General features: G+C 40.9%; 1 protein-coding gene across 1 annotated transcript; it reads right to left on the bottom strand.

The window, feature by feature from the left end:
* Positions 1 to 1,904: 1,904 nt before the first annotated feature.
* On the bottom strand, positions 1,905 to 8,703 carry fam219ab (family with sequence similarity 219 member Ab). The gene is made up of 6 exons (XM_088292418.1): positions 8,433 to 8,703; positions 5,800 to 5,899; positions 4,662 to 4,767; positions 3,288 to 3,368; positions 3,147 to 3,201; positions 1,905 to 2,346 (listed from the first exon to the last, which is right to left on the bottom strand). The coding sequence occupies exons 1-6, from the start codon at positions 8,496 to 8,498 to the stop codon at positions 2,188 to 2,190; spliced, it is 567 nt and encodes a 188-aa protein (XP_088148544.1). The 5' UTR covers positions 8,499 to 8,703; the 3' UTR covers positions 1,905 to 2,187.
* Positions 8,704 to 21,593: the final 12,890 nt, after the last annotated feature.

Here is a 21,593-nt window from a genome sequence, read left to right as displayed (position 1 = left end):
CATTAGCTGTCTTTATTTAGTGTTTTCATACACCACACGTAACAATGTTAAATACTATAATGGAAGTGTTTTTGAAACTCAAGTGATTCATTCAAAAAGGAAAACAACTCATTTTTTAAGGTAAACAAAAATACAAGTTACAGCATGTTCATTAAATTAAAGTAACTAATGACAACATCATGGCAATAAATAATACACACATATTGTTAGCTTGTTTGTACTTAAGGCAACTCTAACTGCAAATAATCAGTTCATTTAAGGGAGCTAGGTCAGTAACTGAAGCTTCAAGACCCACACTTTCCCATCGACTATTCACATCGGCATGGTAAGTTATGTACAGTACATGCATGTGATTGTGTGTATGTCTGCGTGCGTGCGTGTGTCTGTCTGTGTGTGTGTTGCGTTTGTGCGTGCGGGTGTGTGCGAAGACAGGATTCAAACCCTTTTTGTCTGATGATGGACACTATAAAATGTACAAACCTTTTAGGGGAAATGACGTGAAATACTTTGGGCTCATGCCATCTATCCTTATACAACAATCTCTCTTTTTAAATGTTTTTACTACTTCTGGGGAAGCAGTATCACTGCTGTGCAAGAAAAAGGCCCACAAAGGTGAAAACAAAGTGTGCAAATTGAAATAATACAACAAACAGTCCCAACATGCTGGGAAGGGGAGAAACGAAATGTGCAAAGATTCCTTCTTAACTTCCCTTTTCAGTTATCTAGTCCAGTGATCATCATGCAATTTGCTCTTCAGCCATTTTCCAACATTCATCGCTAAAGCCCGTCAGGGGACATTAAAAGCTAGTAGGACAGAGCAGGTGATTGGATAAGGAGGAGGGGAGGGTTCGGGGGCGTCAGTACGGCCCGGACTGTGCTACATCGTAACCTTGTACAGTACAATGTTACAGTACTTGGAGCGCCCAGACTGCAGTTGTTTGCCTCTTAAACACGCAACAATTACACTTGTGTTAAAGTCATGACAATAAAACAGTACAGTAGGAGTTAAAATTGTAAACCATATTTTAGGTTAGCGGAGCAGCTCAGTTAGGAATATCATTCTCACCGTTTCATATTTTGTTGAGGAGACGCGCATGTCCTACCATAGGAGGAAAACACCAGCTTTCATATACTGTATATAGATATGGTACGTGTACTGTACATATACACTAGTCTGAAAAAGATAGGGATATTCTGCTTTGGGCTTTATTGCAGGATAAAACTAAACGGCACTATAACCTCTGCAGCTGAACTTATTTTGACCTTCTCAAAACTTTGAAAAGTACATGTCCAAATGTTCAATGACTTGATGATGAGTTCTTTTTGCATTTTCTTACAGTAGTATTTCACTATATTCCAAATTCATACCCATAGCTAATAAAGTGAAGCATAGAGAGTCTCTGTGGCAAAAATACAGTCAATAAATGGGGCTACGATCGCCACAACCTCTTACTATCCTCAGTCTTGCCTTTATTGCTTGGCAATTTCCTCTCCGTATTATTCTAATATGGATTTTCTGGCCCGAGTGATTGACGCACTTTTTCCTTGACAATCACGCAATGTTGTTTGTGGTTCAATTAAAAACAACATCAAAACGATAATATAGGGGCACCTTTAAATGATGATTCACAGTAAAACCACTAGGGGTCGCAATTATCCATTCTAGCAAGTTTGTTATTTACTGGCGGCTTTGAGTCAGTCATTTTTTTCCCCACAATGGTCTGGTGCAGACATGTTTTCAATGTCACTCAGTGTGCGGCAGGCGGAGACAAAGAAATCCTCATTTAAAAAAAAAAAATAATAAAATTTTCCAAGAATGTTTGCTTGTGGGACTCCTCAAGTCTTTCTCTTTCAACCTGCTGATGACACGCTCAGCTCAGTGATCAGAGAACATTGTGTTTGAAGCCTAGCCAGGTTGGAGTGTATTTTCAGTGCATCCTGAAATTTCACAGAAAGCCTAATTATGCTAACTCTTTATGACAAGTGTATCTTATCTATCTCCACCTCGTTCCTTCTCACACTTTTAAGCAAAACGTTCTATGAGTTAATCGTTTGGTCATTCCTATTTTAGCGCATTTGACTTGGTAATATATTTTGTACCAGTGCGGCACCGCTGTCACTCTTGACAACGACGAAAACTGATGAGCAGATGAACGCCGGGGTTATGCTGTGCTAAGAGAGGGCGGGTTACTGGATGTGACACGTGGTGGAGGGGGTCGCCTGGCAGCAAATGCAGGTCGGGTTGACTGATTTGGGCGGGATCAGATCCAAGTCTTCGTCATCGGGTATCTCATCCAAGCGGTAACCGTCCTTCAGCAGCTGAATGTTGAGATCTTGGTTGATTTGCTACGAGAGACGCAAGTCGTGTTCATTTTTACAAATATATTTGCTTTGACTCGAGAATGATTGGTGTGATTTTGCACGTATTGTGAAAAGAAGTATTTTACATACAATTCATTTATCTAGCATTTATGAATTCTCTATCAACAAATAGTTGTTGTAAATGCGGCGGAAGAGACCAATAAAATGCCAAAGTAGATGTATGTTTATGCTCGGAAATTTCCGTTGCTACTTTTGGCAGCTGCAAAAGAAAATAGTCTGATTTCCACAGGAAATTTGGCCATCTTTTATATGCAATATATATTTGTGTGTTGTTGCTTCAGAGCAACGTAAAGACGTTTCTGCTGACATTCCTTCAAGCTTTCTAATGATTTTAAACTTTATGTGTAATTTGATGATTTTTTTTCCATGCAAAATGTTGACTTTAATCTTGGAAATTGATTTCAAGAATATAACCTCTGTCTTGTTTTTGATATACGTCGTATTTAGTCCTACTCCACTCCTGGTCCTTATAATGGTACTTGGAGAGTGAAATAATTTTCTGGGGTGGTAACTAGTTTGAAAAAAAAAAAAAAACGACTGGTGAAATTCACGTCTGTTGATATGAGACTAGGCGATGATGACGCAGCAACTCAGCAATCATCCTCCTTCCTCGACCTACAATATCATTTTGTTGCCGTGGCGCACGCCTCGCTCGCAGTTACGTAATGCTTGGACTGTGAGTCTAAATCTGATTTAACATTTGACGCACATGTCCTCTGATTATTCTTTGACGAGTGCCAATGATTTACAAGACTGGAACTCACCTCAGCAGAGGAATATCCCGATGACGAGTATCTTGACATGTCGAAGTCATCGTCACTGAATAGAAGCACGGGCGTTAAGAGTGGCCTCAATTTGCAAGACAGCAACATAGAGCACGGGGCATGTTTGTGGGCGGAGCTCACCTGTCTGTGTCCAACGCAACCAAGGGCTTCTCATCGGGACTCTGGTCTAACGAGGAATAGCCTTTATTGGGCACGACCAACCTGTTAGCAAGAAGCGGCGATAATAGTGAGTGACGATGAAGGAGCATGTGGGCAGAACAGGATGAGAACGCAAAGGAGTCGGACATCAGCAACAAAAGGACTGGAGAAGACAGTGAGCAAGAAGGCAGACGGCGTCTCAGACAGCTTCAATCAATGAAACCGTTCATGTGACAAGCCCACATAATGGATGTGAGATAGCATCTCTAGTTAAGCTCAAGGAAACATGTCTCATTCCGCAATATGGGGAACAGACTAGCACAATTATCATCCTGGGTGGACGCAGCTGCCGCATGTAAAAAATGAGCCGGAATTGCCACAATATATCATCAGTGAGCTACTTGGGAGTTCATACATCGTGTCAGAATGTTTGCACCCTACAATCAGTTGGAAGCAAGGCTATATTTTTGTCGTTATTGACAATTAATTGGTCATTTTTACCTCCGTCAACGAGGTTATGTTTTATCTGGATCTATTGCGGTAAGATTATGAAAAAAAAAAAAAAACTACGCTATTTGGGCCAGAAAGTCGACTTTCTGATTTTCCCCATCAGATTGACAAACCACTGACAGTAACACTGGTCATCAGCAAAATGTAATCAATGCTAAATGTATTTTGAATGCCGTAAAAAAAATAAATAAAAGCTTGCACGATACAGATTTAACAATGAATTTATAGCGACAATGTGTCCGAAAAAAAACTACACCTGTTGCTGAACCCAACCGTTAACTCATAAATATTGCTAATATTTATGACATTTAATTTTATATTAGTTGCTATTATTCTTATTTTTGTTATATGAAAACCTGATGTGTAAGAGAACAGAACAAGGGCAGAGATGAAATCTTACACCTGTGGTTTAAAAAAAAACAGTAACCAGTAGGAGTGACCAGTGTAATATTTGGGCAGAGAGTTTTCCCATTTTTTTTTTTTTTTGCGGGATGTCACCACAAAAATGTGATGATGACATTGGAAAATGCTACAAACTATTCTGCCCTGCCTGCTCAATACAACAAAACAATGAACTGGCCACAATTATAAAAGAAGAACAGAATGTGCACAGGAAAAAAATGTGTCAAAAAATTCCTTCTAACCGGAACTCCCACTGGTGCCCATGAATCCATTTTCTACACACTCAACCTCAAAGGTGCACTGGAGCCAACGGTGGCCAAGCACGGTCCAGTTTAGCCCTCATACAGCGCGCAACTTTGTACAACCTCCTGCCAAGCAATGAAAAGTTGAACAAGGGAAAACAATTCTGAGCCACAAATTGTTCGTCATTAGTGTTCCGCTCACCGTGTTCTGGCCATGACGTTGTTCTTCTTAGGCTGGTTGTTGACTGGACTGCCCACACCATTTCCATTCTTCAACGAGCCCTTCCTGGCCAGCTCTCTCTGTTTCTCTGCACAACAAACGCACACACAACGTTGGCTTCAACAGACCGCTTACGAGCGATGAAGGTCAGCGTGCTTGGCTTACTTGTCACACGCACTCTCCAGCGTCCAACATCAAGCATTCGTCTTTTTACAGACTTGAAATGTTTCTCCTATGCCCTTGCGTAACTTCACACAAGCGGAATAAGATTATCATAATTAAAACGAGCGCTCATCTGGAAGCATGATGATGACAAAAGGGGATTGGGTTTCATTTGTCTTGCTACTTAGGTGGAACTTGGCGATTCATAAAAGCAAACTGTCATTTTTAACCTCATAGGTAGATAAACAGCGCGTGTGTTTGACCACTGTTCTCACGTCCACTTTAAAGAAAATGCAGGTATTGTGCCTTTTTACATCTTATATTGGCCCGACACGTCCTTTGGCATTAGACTACTTCCAGAATAAACGGGACCCGGTATTAAATGTGAAGTTCATACAATCAGCTGAACAGAATTTCCAAAGGTCACAAAGCAACAAAAAAAATCCGGATGTACAAAGATCGTGCAAAATGAATCAGCAACAGCTTAGTTTGCTATTACATTATTAATTAATTAAAAAATAAAAAAATAAAATAAATATATATATATATATATATATATATATATATATATATATATATATGTCGTGATGTTTTAGGTTTTGGATTGTTTTATTTCAAAGGTCACTGAATAATTAAGCCTGCGTCATAAAGAACATTGGATGATAGTTGTGACATTCAGATTAGACAGAGTACAATTAAGTGTGACTGCGGCCGTAATTCCTACTTCATACTGGCCATGCTGCACTATCCAGATGCATTTGGCTCAAACTCTGACTTACTCATGCAAGTGACAAGAGCGCACATACAAAACGAAAAAAAAAAGGATTGACAGCTCAGTGCGGGATTCCATCCAAGCTGCTGTCCAGGTTGTGGCGATATATATTCATAGCAACTCAACATCATGACACGTCGCTAAAACCTTAACATGATGTTTTAATGAGATATTATCAATGCTCACCTATTTTCATCTGAAGGGGGGAAGGCTTGTAGTTGATTGTGACGCTTTCACCATCTCTGGTGTCTGAGTCGGCCTCCGAGGTCGTGGAAGAGGCTGGGTCCTGGCGACATGAGGACAAATCATAAGGACATCAGTCAATGATGAGCATGTGTGAATAAAACGAGACAGTTATGGCATGAAGAATTAATCAAATTCAAATCAACATCGCAATGTAGTGGATTGGCTGCGATTGTGATTGGAATGCGAAGGGTTATGGTTTCAAAGTGAATTTTCAAAGTAGGGTTGGGGTATTCAAGTAGTTTTAGGGTTTCAAAGTAGAGTTAGGGTTTGAAAAAAGGGCTTCAAGCTAGGGTTAGGGTTTCAAATTACGCTAAGTGTTTCAAAGTAAGGTTTCAAACTAGGGTTAGGATTTAAAGGAGAATTTCAAAATAGGGTTAGGATTTCAAACTAGGGTAAGGGTTTCAAACTAGGGTAAGGGTTTCAAAGTAAGGTTTAAAACTAGGGTTAGGGTTTATGTTTCAAAATAGGGTTTCAAACTAAGGTTAGGGTTTCAAAGTAGGGATCCAAACTTGGGTTAGGGTTTCAAACTAAGGTAAGAGTTTCAAAGTAAGGTTGCAAACAAGGCGTAGGATTCCGGTTTCAAATTAGAATAGTGTTTCTAACTAGGGTTAGGGTTTGAAAGTAAGGTTATTTGTTTCACCCTGGAGTGGTCGCCACTCAATCGCAGGGCACATTTCGCATCTAAAAACGAGTCTCCAACACGTGAATGTTTTTGGAATGTGGAAGACATTTGGAGTCCCACATACAAATTCCCCACAAAAAGACCAGAGCCCTGATTTGAACCCCCAAACCTCAGAACTGTGAGATAGCTAATCCGTCCACCATCTTCGTCAATCACAACATACAGTGAAACCCCGCTACTTCGCGGTTCACCTTTCGCGGGTTCAGTGCTTCGCGGGTCTAAAAAATATTCGGGGGCATTGTAGTTTCGCCGAGCGGCACGAGGAGGCGCTGGAGCCGTTAGACGGCCGGCGTGCGCAGAAGAGGAGAGTGAACGAAGAAGAGCACGTTCCCCCGGACACGATCGGTGGCGACGTTTCGCGCAGTTCGGACCGTACCAGAGCTCCGGCCGGCGTGCGTGGCAGTTAAGCTGTAGAGGAGCACGTTCTCCGGGCACGGGCGGTTCCAAGCGGCCCCTAAGTTTAACCGAATGGAAGCTCCGGAGGAGGAGGGCATGCTCGCGTCACAGTTAAGCCGAATAGGAGCACCTCTTCCGCCCGGGCACGAGCGGAGCGCGAGGCTGTCAGTTATGAATGAATAAATTAATAAATAAATAAAGAATGCCACCTTTCATTTCACAGGGCACACCGGATGGCGTACCAGCAGGTAATTAAATAAATACAAAAAGAAGTAATTGAATAAATACAAAAATAATGGCTGGGGAATAAAAAAATAAGTTTTAATAATATTTTTTTTTTGTTATAACATGAATTTCACTCTCTCTCTACCCATATATATATATATATATATATATATATATATATATATATATATATATATTTTTTTTTTTTTTTTAAGCATTTTTGAAGGTGCGCCGCTACTTCGCGGATTTTCAATTTTCGCGGGTGGTCTGGGTCCCCATTAACCGCGATAACCGGGGGTTTACTGTATATTGTTGTGATTATAGAACGTTGTTTGACTTATTATCACACTGACATAGACACAAAAAAATGCTGCATTGTTTTGCTAACCCACCTACTGGATAGCGATGAATTTGGAGCAGAGTGCGCTACTTTTCCAAAAAGTTGGGCTCAATATTTTTGACCCAGCAGATAGAGATGAGCACTGGGTTAACCAATAAGCAGCGTTTAAATAAACCAGAATTAGTTCAGTCGCTTTTTGGAAACAGCGCTAACAGCTTTAAGAGTCTATAAACGTTACATTTGTAACAATAAGATCATGATTTTTTATATATTGCACTGAATTGTTTTAAACTTACATTTTCAAAGCTAAACAAACTATACTGTGCATTTTGAGGAAAAGCCACACAGATCAAATAACACTAACTCATCTTGTAATGCTCTTATTTTGGGAATTTAATTTGAAATATGTAACCAACAGTCATGGCGTAAAAATACGACAAGGCCACCTTGTGGGCTGCAAGAACCTCCCGTGCAGCCCCTCTCACAAATCACAGAGCCCAGCTCCCCAAATGCACAACATGTTTTTAGAAGCTCCAAATCATCAACGCCATCACAGGTCAGCAACTTGCTGCGTGGAAGGATGCTGGTGAAGGATGAGGATGATGACGACGACGAGGATGAAGTGGATGTGACGGGTGCAGCTCGCTCCAACGTGTTGTGACGTTGGACGAAGGAACACAACGCACAACGAAATTGAACAGGAAAAACATTTCATGACTTTCACATCGTGACACACAAATGCTCAGTTTGACACATCCGTTCGATCGCTCGACAGTTATCGGAACCTGAACGCATCTCGTGAATGCACAGCAAGGCCACGCGCGTTCGGAGAATTTATCTTTATTTTTTATATATAGGTTGGTTGTGGTGTTGTCGGTATTATCAGAACAAAACAGAAATGAAAACCGCATCTCAATCACGATGTCGTACCAGCGGCTGCATCTCGGCTTCCTGCACGGCGTTGGGCACTTGGAATCTGTCGATCTCCTCCATCATCTCGCCTCCTTTTCGCCCAACAAGACGACGCGGCCCACGACCAGATCGCGTTTGGGAGGTGAGGCTTGTGGGATTCCGATCAGATGGGAGAAAATACTAACCCCTGCACTCCCACGGAGGCGAGCTTCATCCCAGCTGGTACAAATGTCGACGGTGGTGGTGGGGTGACCGCTAGGCCGCCACCCACTTCCGGATAGGGTGGGCCAAGCGGAGGCCCGGGGACCCGGCTGGGGTCCTCCACAGGTTAACATGAATAATTTATTTTCAAGGAATGGGATATAGCTAAGATGGAAATATTTAGAAGGAACCATATCATTGTTGATTGTGGATTTTATTATTATTATTATTATTATTGTTATTTTGCCTCAGACATCACTCTGATTGTTTTGTTTTACACCATTTGGTTTCCCACATAAATGACAACAAAAGGGGTTGAGTTTGCATGTTCTCCCATGCATGCGTTGTTTTTTTTCGTTTCAATGTAATCAAACACAATACAATAACACAACTTTTTTTTAAAATATGAAATACATTTCACACTTTCACTTAGAAACCATTGCAGCAATGATACCTTAGCATGACCCTTCATTACAGAACAGGTGTGAAAGTGAGTATTGTTCGGCCAGCTTTCGGTGTATGTCATGCGCTATTTGCGTGGCAATATTTATACTTTCATCCTGCAACATATTTCTTATTTGTTAGCCCGTCCCGTGCCGTTAGCATTATGTGTTAGCAGTAAGCAGCAAGACAAAGCCCTATGTGTGCGTAAACATACAATGTATAATTCACTTCGTCTTGTGATAGTTTCACGGTAAACTTCAATTCCGAGTGTCAATAAACAACTTTAAGCAAACAGTCCTTGAATCTCCTTAAATGACAGTTCACAATTTGCCAAACTGCACACCGCATGCCAGTGAGTACAAAATGGTATATGAGAATATAACAGGCTGGTAAATTGGCATCATGTGTCACACTAGAGGGACTGAGACTGATAATGGCACTGGTATATAACTAATAATTCTATTTCATAAAATATCAGACAAAAGAAGAATATTTGATAAAACCTAAGTAATAGAATAGTTTTGCCAACTGCCAAGAGCTGAGATCCTATGACAAGTTGTCATCCTTAGAGTGCTTATGCAAGGAAGCTTTGCAAAAATCTCATGGTATAAGTCAGGTCATGATGTGCCTTTCTGACGGATCCCTTCCCAAAAGCACTTCATTTTAAACAGTCTAATCAAAGCTGCTGGCTTGGGCTCAACTCTCTGCCACATTCACAATCGCACTGTGATTGATTGGTGATCTGTCAACTTGTACTCACCATAATTCAACTGGGAGAGGTTCCAGGGAGATAGAAAACTGATGGATGGGTGGAAAGCAAGAGCTGTTTGCGTCCACTTTGTGTTGTCCGGCAGAGGGCAGCAGCATCGTGTTCTTCCCGGTTTAACAGACCATTGATGAAATTCACAACTCACAGTTTATATTGCGTCCAGTTCACATTTGAGCCAACAGGCGGCAGTCTCGTTCTACAGTTTTGTCACGATTGCTGAGATGGGTTGTCGTGGTCTCTTTTATTTTATTTTATTATTTTTTTTTTTTTACAGTTAAAGAACTCACATTATGGGCTAAAGAAGTACAGATAGATGTGGAAATAAAAACAGGTAAAAATGATTTAATTTTAGTCTTGTTCTTATTCGCCAACCACTTGTTGGGGCTACTTTGGGAATGTTATATAAAAGGAAATATACATAATACCTATTTTGATAGCATGGCACAATGAGGGGAAAAAAAACGTTTTTGTAGCTTCCTCTTTTACTCTGGTGACTAGCACACAGATTGACAAGAGGAAGCAAATCAGTGGAACATATCAAAATATTGTTTACATGACGTGAAAAACAACAAAAAAAAGTTAAATAATCCAATCGTAACAACTGAGATAATACATCCGAGTTGTATTTTTTTTTTCCAATTTTGCGACTTTTTGAACACCACAAGCAGACTGTGTTTGGGTTGGCATGATACACAATGCATTATAATAATAATACTACTACTAATAATAATAATAATAGTAATAATAATAAGAATAATAATAAAGCATAATAAAGCTTATTGAACATGCACAACACCTTAAAGCTCTCTTAGATAAGGCCAGAGAAGTGAAAAATCTTGCCTTATAAGTCCCCAGGCTCTCAATCAATCGATCAATCATTATCTCAATCGCAATTGACTTTAGCTCTTTCTATTTATGTCTTTGTGTTGTCATACATGGAGGTTGAAAAAGTAACAACCCTGATTAACAAAGTAAAGCGATAGTACAGACACCTGTTTTTAAGTTAGTAAAGTAAAAGTAAAAAGTCATCCAAAAAATTAATACTCAAGTAAAGTGCTGATACCTGACGAATCTACTCAAGTACAATAACAAATTAATTTGTAATTTATTACTTCCCACGTAGCTATTCCATGTACGGACATTTCTATATCAGGGCCAGCATAAGGTTATTGAGTAGTGCTCAATGAGTACTCAAATCGACAATATGTTTTAAACATATTTGTGATTACAGTGAAAGAACATTCACAGCGCAAAACAAAATGGTGAAAAGCAAATTTTTAAAATAATTATTGTCGTACTGTTGTGTCTCTGGAGCGCCTGCCTACATAACCAGTCCAACAATCAACAACCAAGTAAATCTGTGCCAGTGGTGGTTTCATTCAAGCGGCATTCATTTGCATTCTGGACACTGAGGAGACTCAGATCGCAAGCTCTATTCAAACATTACAATAACTTGCTAGATTCATTTCTATTTACTTTGATGGGTCGAAGGGTCCGAAAAGTCAATGCAGAGCAGCTACTCTTTTCGTCTGATGTCCTCGCTACACCCGGTTTGGCATGGCAATGGAAACTATATATATTTTTTTTAACTTTATTGAATTGTTTAACAAACAATATAACAGTATTGGAAGCTCGACTCTGCTTTGGCAGGAGATAGCAGCGCCCCTCCAAATCGGCATGATTTGAATCACTTTGACAAATTGATTTTAAGTGTGCTGCAGTTCTTCACCCTTTGTAGATTTTTCGACAAAGCATGTCAAACGCATGTTAATGAGACAACTGGGAATTATGAAACAAATGCATAATGAGAGTTTGTCTTATTTAAAGACATAAATCCATATGTGGAAGCACAAAATAAATTGTAATAACTTCACCACGTGAGCCGTTGGTAAAATCACTTTAACGTTTATGAAATCAGTGCTGGCAACACTGTAGGGGCCCAGGTTTTAAGATGTGATTAAACGTGAATAGAATTTTGATATTAATTATTCATAAATGGTAAAAGTAACATACCACACACGCACTATTTGCATGTCTTTGTGTCATGGAACTAATAGCCTTTCCAACAATGGGTGCGAGTGTGGACGTGCATGACCAAAAGATTAACTTTGGATTCCTTTTGTGACGGTTTACGAGTCGGTGTGGGTTACGCAACCTCTCCAGGGTTCCAGATGGAGCTGGAGATTACTGGCCCGACGTCCAATGTTTATTAGTAATCTCTACATGCTAGTTCTCCTGATCATTACATAACGGCGTGGTGAGTTCACTGACTCTCTTTCATCTCAGCTCACATCGGACAGCCCGATAGAAATTGCCCCGTGCAGCTCTTGAGATGTAAGGAAGTGTTTACTAATGGCAAGAGCCTCATCTCGAGTCGAAAAGGCGAATGCTCAAATATAACTTCCCTCCATTGGTGCGGCACCGGAGTGAATCATTAACTCTTTATTTTTCGTGATATGTGGAATCAATAAGCATTTTTCAAGATGAGTGCCGCCACTGAACTCAGTCAGAACGTGCTGACCTTCACAGTCACGCAGGCCATTTTGAAGCAGATCAGTGAGTCTGACGGAGCTAGCCCGGTTGCAGACGACTGGAGCTGGTCCTGTTACGAGGTAGCGTAGGAGGTCAAAGAGAGGACAACGAGTCAGCGGGGACAAGGATCTGTTGCAATGTACTGAATATTATTCCGCATAATGGAAAGATACCCGATCCATAAGCTGTAGAAAAATGTTAACCTTTGCAAATGAAACAAAGCACAAGCTTGAATCTCACGATCAGAGACGAAATTTCCGTTAAGAGTTTGTAAAATTGTGTCTGTTGAACACTAAATAACAAACACACTGTCGTGTAAGCTTGCAACCACTGTTAGCAAGCTTACACTTGAAATCGCGGCAATATTATGCAACGTGCCAACACAAAATGTGACATCAGCCTGCTCAATGCATTGGGATGTTGCGCCCCACCTTGGTACTATCTGTGGGTATGTCAAACCTTAAATGAGAGTGATAACGCTTCATGCGCCCCAGACAGGAAATGCATCATCTCGTCCATTAGTTCTAATGCTTGGCATAATGACGTAGCTTGTACTGCCAGAATGATAATACATATTTTAGGGGAAGTGACTGGGTTCTTGTCAGTATTAAAATATGACACCTGGAGAATCCCAAACTAGACTGTGGCTGAACAAAGTGGCAGTTGTGAAAACTCTGACATTTTAACAAAGATGATGTGACTTGAAATAGTTTCGTGGTGGCTGACTACTATCAGCAGGATGTGGAGTTCAACATGTTCCATGTTGATTCGATGCAGGAAGTACATCATTTAAACTCCAGATGTTTGGACCCGAATAAGCGACAGGGAGTAATGCTTTAAAATGGTTTGAAAATTATCAGCATTCTATTATGTGTTGCACAAACAGAATGGATGACACATGAGATTTGCTAGCTGGAATATTTACTGTGTCAAATTCATATTCACCCCATGGGAATGGTTAAAATCATATTCAACAAGAAACTTACAGATGACGACAACTTGCGGACCAGATCCTATTGTGTATTTTAGTTGTTGCCAGGTGTGGCTGATGAATGACCTATTTGCATAAACCTGTCTGGTGACAAAACGACTTTTCAAATACAACAAGACGGTTATTGTGGGAGGGATTTCGAGAATGCTTGGTCTCTCTAAAGATTGCTACACTCCTCACGACACTGTGTGTGTGTTAAGGCCTCTACGCACCAATCCGCCATCAGCCGTTGGAAGTGTGACTGGATAATCACTTGTGAGTGGGCAGTGGCAGGCCAGACATTCTTAGAGGGCCACCGTTCGAAAACAAATATAAAATATATTCTTGATTTTTTAACCCACAATGGCCCAAGGAGGGAAAAGTGTCCATTTGATTGCTGTTATACTTGCAAAGCCATTTTCATGACGGACGCTTTCAAGAGAAGCTCTCCCGTGAGCTGAGGCGGTCCATTCATCAGTCGTGTGTTATTTATCATTTGATGTAAATGACAGCCCTGCTTTTGATGATAATAACTTGGAGCCTTTAGTTTAGAGTTAAGAGAATGCAACAACGACATGCATTGCTTTGAAATGATTTATTTCTCCTTATAGAAACAACAATAGTTTGTAATAAATCTTTTAGCATGTCTGCCATGTTAATGGAAAGTGTTGAGCCCATTTCTATGACGTTAGTTACAGTGAAAATAGTCCATTTATAAAACTGCTAAACTTAACATACAATTTCTCACAAAATTCTCCAGAAAATGTTCTAATTTAATGACAGCTTGTTCTCATAATGCACAATAAAACATCTTATTGCTTTGCTCAGTCTATTATTGCCGGTGCACTGAATAAACGGCAGCAATGAAAGAAAGGCACATTAAGACAAAGTAATATTTGCTCGTACAATTCATCATAGAGCAGCGGAAACAAGTTGAATCCCTCTCTCTCTCTGTTTTATGAGAAAAAAGTATTTCTGCCCTGTGTGATTTGTCTGTCTTCATCATTTAAGGGTGCACTTTCCCCTTCCCCAACAACACCATGCTTGGTTGGCCCACAGTTTGTTGTAATCCTCTGGAAAGAGGAGCGGAGGATACCACGGGCCGCCTGCGTGGGGCAAAGCAAATAGACTGACAGATGGACTGTCCCCGAGACGCACGGCAGAGATAAGAGGATTGGGCCAGCTTGCTGCTGCTCTTGGTCTTGCTTCAAGTCTTTGCACACAAAAAGCTGCCGCAACAGAGGAGATGGCCTCCAGACATTTACACACGAGACAAACGAGAAGCGCCTTTGCGGACCGTCCGGCGAGTCGCTAAGTTTCACTTTGTCATGATCAGGCCGCGAGCAGATACTTGTGCTCTGGCTTCTGCTGCATCTTCGCCGGCTCGGACGTGAAGACGGGTGTGGGTTTGGATGGCACCTGGCAGGCCTTGTACAGGATGACGAAGAGGATGAGGATGAGGACGCCCACTGCTGAGTTGCAAACGATGGCGGCGATGGCCCACACCGACAGCCCCATCCTCAATTCATGCTCCATAGCCAGAGCGGGGAAGAGGCGAGCTCTGTGGATGCTTCCACAAAATTCAATTCCTGTGCCACATCACTGAGAGCCTGAAAGAAAAACACAATGCCTTTTATTTCCAGGCCCGTGCACACACACAAATGTGTCTGGCCAGGGTTAGCCCGTCACGTGCATCTGCTGAGTCCACAAGAAAGATGAGCTTGGTAAAGACTACTTTGCCTCAGCCAAGTTTGCCACATAGCCAATGTACTCTTCTCCCTTCAGACTCAAGTTGAATCCATTTGCGTGCGTTAGATGCAACAACAACATCTTTTGTGTCAGCTTCAGTGCATAAAATGATTTACAATGGGGTGGAAACTTTCTCAGGGTATGTTTTCACTCGAGGGACCGGGAAATAAAGGCAGTTTCTGTTGCCTGGTTTCTTGTTTTCCAAAGTTTGTAAAAGTGTCCCTATTTACACGCAGCTGCAAAAAGGCTTGAAGAGTGAAGAAATTCCTATTTGCAAAAAGTGCCAGGACAAAAGAACAGCTTGTCGTGGTCCCATCCAAAAGTGGATTTGTAATATTATATTCTGCATGTATTTGGTTTGAGGATTTGAGAAATGTTTTCGGCATGATAAATGGGCCCTTTTATGAAGTTCATTTTGGAGTGCGAGACATTCATTGATGAAGGAACGTGATGTGCAATGGAAAGGATGGAGTTTGACAGATATATATATATATATATAAAATATCATTCAAGTCGTTTATTGCCATTTGACTTAAGTTTACTGTCATCCTAAACATCAAACAAAGAGATACACCTTGGATTTAAAAAAAAAACACATAGCCTCCACTTGCATATAATGGAAACACCAAAGGCAAACTGGCTAACAGTTAGCATCTATGTGGCAATGTTGTTACCATTTAAGCAACAAATATCTGAACACAAATGGTGCAGCAATACATGTAGACAATATAGCATTACCCACCGCAATGTATTCTTTCTCCATTGCAAAAAATGTGTAATATTTGTGCTGTACTGAGAAGATGAGAGACGAGCTGATTCTCCAGTACAGTTTATCCATAAAGATGTTTAAATCTCAGCTTTGGAGGTTGTGGCACACGCCAGTATGTGCAGAACAACGTCCATTGCGGGAAAAAGTGTGATATTTCAAGTAGAATATTGTAGAGTGCTATTTGATGAGAAGACATTCTAAGTGAAATCTTTGGGGGTGTTTTTCAATGGCTCTATTTCAATCTTAAATGGAAAATTAGTGTCATGCTGGCTCCTTTTAAAATTGTATTTATCCATCAATCTATCCGCTACACTGCCTGTCCCGGTCTGGTTTACGCTTGAGGTGGAGCCTATCCCTGTTGACTGGTCACCAGTCAATCACAGAATACGGGAATTTGAAGCCACAAGGCCTTCACGGAAGTCAGACAAATGTACCGTAACACGGTCAGTGGCATATTTCATTCATTATTTACATTATTTTAGAGGATATTGTAAATATTAAATCCATTCCTGTGTTTAATTATACATGTATAACGTTTTGACAGTACATAATATCCTTAGCAAGCCAGGTTAATTTTGTGCACATACGAGTCTTAACACATGTCATTCTGCACATAATTATAAATCATTTCTCTCCAGCTAAGTTATTTTGAGGAGCAGACTTAAGAATGCACACTATGGTTTTAAACGTGGCTTATGTTTACAAATTTTTTTAAGATGTGCCTTTTTAATAATAATAATAATATATATATATATATATATATATATATATATATTTTTTTTTTTTAATAAATAAATATAAAATACATACATATACACGTTTGGCACTGTTGAAATGTCTGGAAGTTTTAGCTGCAGAGCGTTTGAGGAGAACGTGAGAATGTTATCAGGTTACACAGGTGTGCGCTTGTGACAGAAAGACAGACAGAGTATGTGTGTATGTGTCTGTTCTTTAAGATAAAAAAAATAAAACAGACCCCCCCCCCACACACACACATGCGCATATATGCCTCATGCATTTCTAATGAGACCTTTTTCTGGACAGTACAGTTATTCCTCTCTCCAAATGTTTGGAGAAAAACCACGTACCCATCTGTTTTCATTAGCCTTTATCCTCATTAACTGCTTTTGGGCGAGAGGCTCAAGACACCATGGACTGGTTGCCAGCTGATCGCAGGGCTCATTCACCGATATGGACAGTTTCGATTCCTCAATAAAACTAACTTGTCTTTAGGAATATTCGGAACAATACATGAAATCTTCACACTGGAAGCCCGTGCCGAGATTCAAACCTGGAACCGCTCGGCTGTCAGACAAACATGCTAACTGCAAGTTCACTGTGTTGCCAGAGAAGTTTTTTTTCTGCCTTTGAATGCTGAAATATATTATAGAGGGAAATTTATGGGCCAGTTTATCAACCATCACACTCTTGAAGCCTCACATTGTACCAGGTGCCCCCTGTTAAAAAGATGGCATCACCAAAGAAATAAAAAGAGGGATTACTGTCAATGCATTGACCATCACCGTTTTGCAACGTTTTGCCAAAACCGTCTCCAAAAAAAAAAAAAAAGGATTCTAAGAAGTAAAGGATTTTATAAACTTGACTACAAGTGACATGTATTCAGTTTAATGCAATAAAGATATATACTGATTGGGCTTTAAATCAATGCATGAGAAAAGGTCAGGCCAGGCTGTGTGAAATGCATGGGTGGCAGATATTTTGTGCAGGATGAGCCGCACGTCGGAGAACTGAGTGTGCAGACGCGAAGGGTCCCGGACTTCGATCAAGGCCACCCGGCTGTTGTTGTGTGAGATGGTCACACGGTCGACCGTGAGAGCAGAATAACAGATCCAGTGGTTCATCGGCAGTGGAGCGCACAAACAACTGCCATGGCGCGCACCGTGGGATGAGCCGACACGTCACCTTGCGGGCAGAAGACGTCCACTAAGAGAAAGCTAAAGTTAACTGCAGATGACACATAGCCAATAGGGGAAGAGTAGGAAGTCTTGGCTTTGTTTGCTGTAATGTATAAATGATCCTGGGCAATTTAGGGGGGCGTTGTTTTTTTCCTGTTGGTTGCTGTAACCGGGCCTCTCAGACTTTGTATTAGATCTCCTGTTAAGAATAAATCCACTCCCGTGTGAAGTTGCCGGCATCCTGGTCATCTTTCTCTCAAAACGAGCGCGCATAATTGTTGGAAGAATGGAGGTTGTGTTTGGTTAACCATTAATGGAGTCAGATAATTAATTCGAACTATTTTGGTAAACTTTTGGTACATTTAAAGTTAAAAACTCCAACAGAAGCAAAATATCACATCAAATATGTCCTTTACACGAGAGAATACACTCATTGACTTGTGGAAATCCTGGAAAAGAGAAGTAATTTCTGGTATTTCATGATCAAAGCACTGAAATATTATACAGGAAGTTCAACCCATTCCAGTTCCCCTCTGTACAATTGATACGGACATGCATGTTTTCTAGGAGGCGTTGTCATGCAAGACTAGACAATCCTTTAGGACACGGCCATGTGGCCCAGTGAGTGTCAAGTTTGGAACACTGGGCAGTTACTTGTCTGTATGAATGGAGAAACTTGATCTTGGAAGAACATAAAAGAAATTAAGAAATGTAATCATTAACTTAACGAATGAAGTAATGGGATAGGCTCCAGCAAACGAGTGACTTTGAGAGAAGCAGTAAAGAGGATGGATGGATGGCTATTGTAGTAAACAATAATTACGCTGTCCATAGAATTTAATGGGATCAAAGCATGAGCTGTTCTATACGTCATTAACACTATTATTTGTTATTAAAATGATTACATTCAAAATTAAAAGCAAGTATTGTCTACTTATTTCGACAAATTCCTTTTTAACGTCCTTCCAAAGTCTGCAAACATGCACATTATTACACGTGTGCATGCTCGCTGAGGCTTCAGTCAATACAAATAGCAATAGTCCATCTGTTACGCAATAACTCTCCAACAAGCTTTAGGTCCGAAAACTGTCAACACACAGAAAAGAGATCTCATTGTATGCATGTTTCACTTTTATCAAGCAGCTTTTGTGGTGATGCCCACATAGGCCAATAATTGAATGTAAATGAATGCAAACATTCGCAGCGACCGAGAATGCCCTCTTTGTACAAATGAGCGTGACATGCAAGGCGCACCGCTCTGGCACCGAGCATGGAAATCAGGTGAACTTTTGCATAATGCATCTCCATTGAAATGTGAGACAACTTCATCTCGTGTGACAAAGTAGTATCTGGATGCATGCAACTCCGATGCAAAAGTGAGGACTTGCCTTCATTGAATATTACTTTGTAGTCATGAACGATACTGATGTTAGAAAGTCAGACGGTAAATGTCAAAATCAGAATGTAACCCCAAATCACGTCTTATACCCAATAACTGCTAAAAAAAAAAAAAGACAGCCTTTGGATTCTCTTTCATGCATCCCTTGAAAATAAGACACAAGCACATTTTCCTATATAGTCAGAAATTATATATTTTAAAATAAAATCCAAATATACATATACATGCATAGAATGCAGCATATCATTGCAGGAAACTTACTTTTTTGGGCAGAAATCCTTTCCCCGCTTGTCTTTTACTTTAAGTTTGTTACCCTCCTCCTCTCCTGCATAGCATGGACTCATAGTCAAGAGAGGTCCACGACAAGTCCTTTACCACAGAAGAGCGAGAAAGTCTCGGGGTGAAAGTAGGTCACCGAAGTCAGCCCGGGCCTTGCTCGGTGTGAGCTTGATGAGCCAGCATGCCGGCGGTCAGCCCCGAAGGTGTCCCAGTCGCTTCGCGGTAAATGTTGACAGGCTGCAGGGCGGCGGGCTGAGATAGTGCTGTCACTACATTGCGGGGGCTGTGCATCAGTGCGCGGTCCCTCCCCCTCTACACACACACGCACACACACACGCACACATGCACACCTCCTCCCTTGCCCTCTCTGGTCCCCACTGAGCTGTTAATAGAAAGACACTGTTGGAACATCCCATTAAAGCGCTTTACTCGTCACACAGAAAGCCCACAGAGGTGAACTGCAAGATGCCAAACTGTCAACAATCTCCTACAATCTTATGCCCCCCCCCCACCCCGCTTGGCTAAAGATATGCTGGCCCAAGTAGTTATCCATTTCTCATGGTGTAAAAACTACAAGCGTAAAAAAAAAAAAAAAAAGCCAGATACGGGCGGCCAAATCATTTTATGTGGCCTTGTGAAAGCTAATTATGTTTGTCAACTTCCATGATCCATGCTAAAATCTGTAAAAAAAATTCATATTGTCATGTGTAATAGATAAAAAGATTTTTTTAATGCGCTTAGAATGTTTTGATGTTGTGGTGGGACGTGGAGCTTGGAGCTGGCGGCTGTGAATCCCAGGACAGCCGTTCAGGAAAATCACATTTTCCCCAAATTCCCAAAGGCCACCCCACGCCCAGTGTCAACCAAAAACAACATACCTTCTCTGTCATGAGACAGACATCGTTGTGTTCAAAGCAGAATTAGTTCACGATGTTGTGATCGCTCACTTCGGGGAACAAACTAGCTTCCCTTGACCAGTCTGATTTTGAAATTTTATCCGAGGAGTCGACATTCTACCATCGTCTTTCCCTTTAACCAACTTCAGTTGTTCCACATCTCGACTTCAAACAACTGTTTCTAATTTGTCGATGCAATACTGATTGAGAAAATGTTCTCATGTGTCTTTACAGCTCAATACCACAATGATACCCCACGGTAACAATTTAACACAAAAGATAACTTGTCCCTACTTTCGTCCCTCTCCCTCCTCTTTTTCTCCTGGTTGCTATGCAGCACAACAGCCTGGTTCCGTGCCCTAATTCCTTTGTATGTTTTGGGGGGGGGGGGGGGGGGGTGTAAGCGTTGGAGAGCAACAGGGGTACTTTGACCTCGTAAGTTCAGGCAGACAAAAGCATTCCTTCTTTCGAGCCCAACAACCTCTTCTATTTCCAGACTGAAAGTGTGAAAGTTCAGTATAAAGAAACTCATTCAAAGCTGCCATTTAAAGTATTTATCATTGATTCTGGGAAAACAATTGAATGTCAGCATTTCAATTAAGCGTCTTATATTAATCACCATTGCACCGTGTTGCCCACTTCATTGCATTTTCAACCAAATTAGTTTACAAACAATAAACAGTTACAAGACCTTTTGCCATATTTTTCTTATATTTTTTAGCTTATTTGAGAGGGTCAAAACTCATAAGCTCTCTGAATTCTCTCTCGCTCTCACTCACACATGCATGACTCGACCTCACCTCAACACACACACACACACACACACCCACACACGCACACTTTAATTATTTTTCATATCTTGCTCTTTCAACCTCTTGTGCCCTTGTCGTCAATTCCCCCTTTCAAAATATTCTGCAAATGTGACCAATTAAATGTGCGGGCCAGGAGACTATTTCATTTTCTCATCAATATTATTATTTCAGACCCATGGCTCTCGCACACATTGCTCTCATTGCAGTGAGGCACATAAATGAGCGAAATGTTAATCTCAGCTTTGTCAGTGTCACCCTCTTCATTCTCTGTTATCACGAGACGACTATGAGGGCGGATTCCCCAGCTGAGCATTATGGTTTTCATAAAGACAATCTACGGAGGGATATTAGTCTCATATTTTATACCGAGGGTCCGTTTCATGAAGGAGCTGACGCCATTCAGCGATCTTATTGGAGCTAGCCTGATTTTGGGGAGCTATTTT

The sequence above is a fragment of the Idiotropiscis lumnitzeri genome, chromosome 1 (assembly GCF_059441095.1).
Source record: "Idiotropiscis lumnitzeri isolate Australia: NSW breed Sydney's pygmy pipehorse chromosome 1, RoL_Ilum_1.0, whole genome shotgun sequence".
NCBI lineage: Eukaryota > Metazoa > Chordata > Actinopteri > Syngnathiformes > Syngnathidae > Idiotropiscis > Idiotropiscis lumnitzeri.
Note: the sequence above shows the minus strand (reverse complement) of the source record. Positions and strands in the feature narration are given on the sequence as shown.

What these genes read in the sequence shown, in the direction of transcription:
- fam219ab (XM_088292418.1), bottom strand. Translation starts at nt 8,498, where the DNA reads ATGATGGAGGAGATCGACAGATTCCAAGTGCCCAACGCCGTGCAGGAA. An exon ending in AACGTCATGGCCAGAACACG is followed by an intron (nt 3,369 to 4,661) that starts GTGAGCGGAACA and finishes TCTTGCTAACAG; the next exon opens with GTTGGTCGTGCCCAATAAAG. An exon ending in GTTGCGTTGGACACAGACAG is followed by an intron (nt 3,202 to 3,287) that starts GTGAGCTCCGCC and finishes GCTTCTATTCAG; the next exon opens with TGACGATGACTTCGACATGT.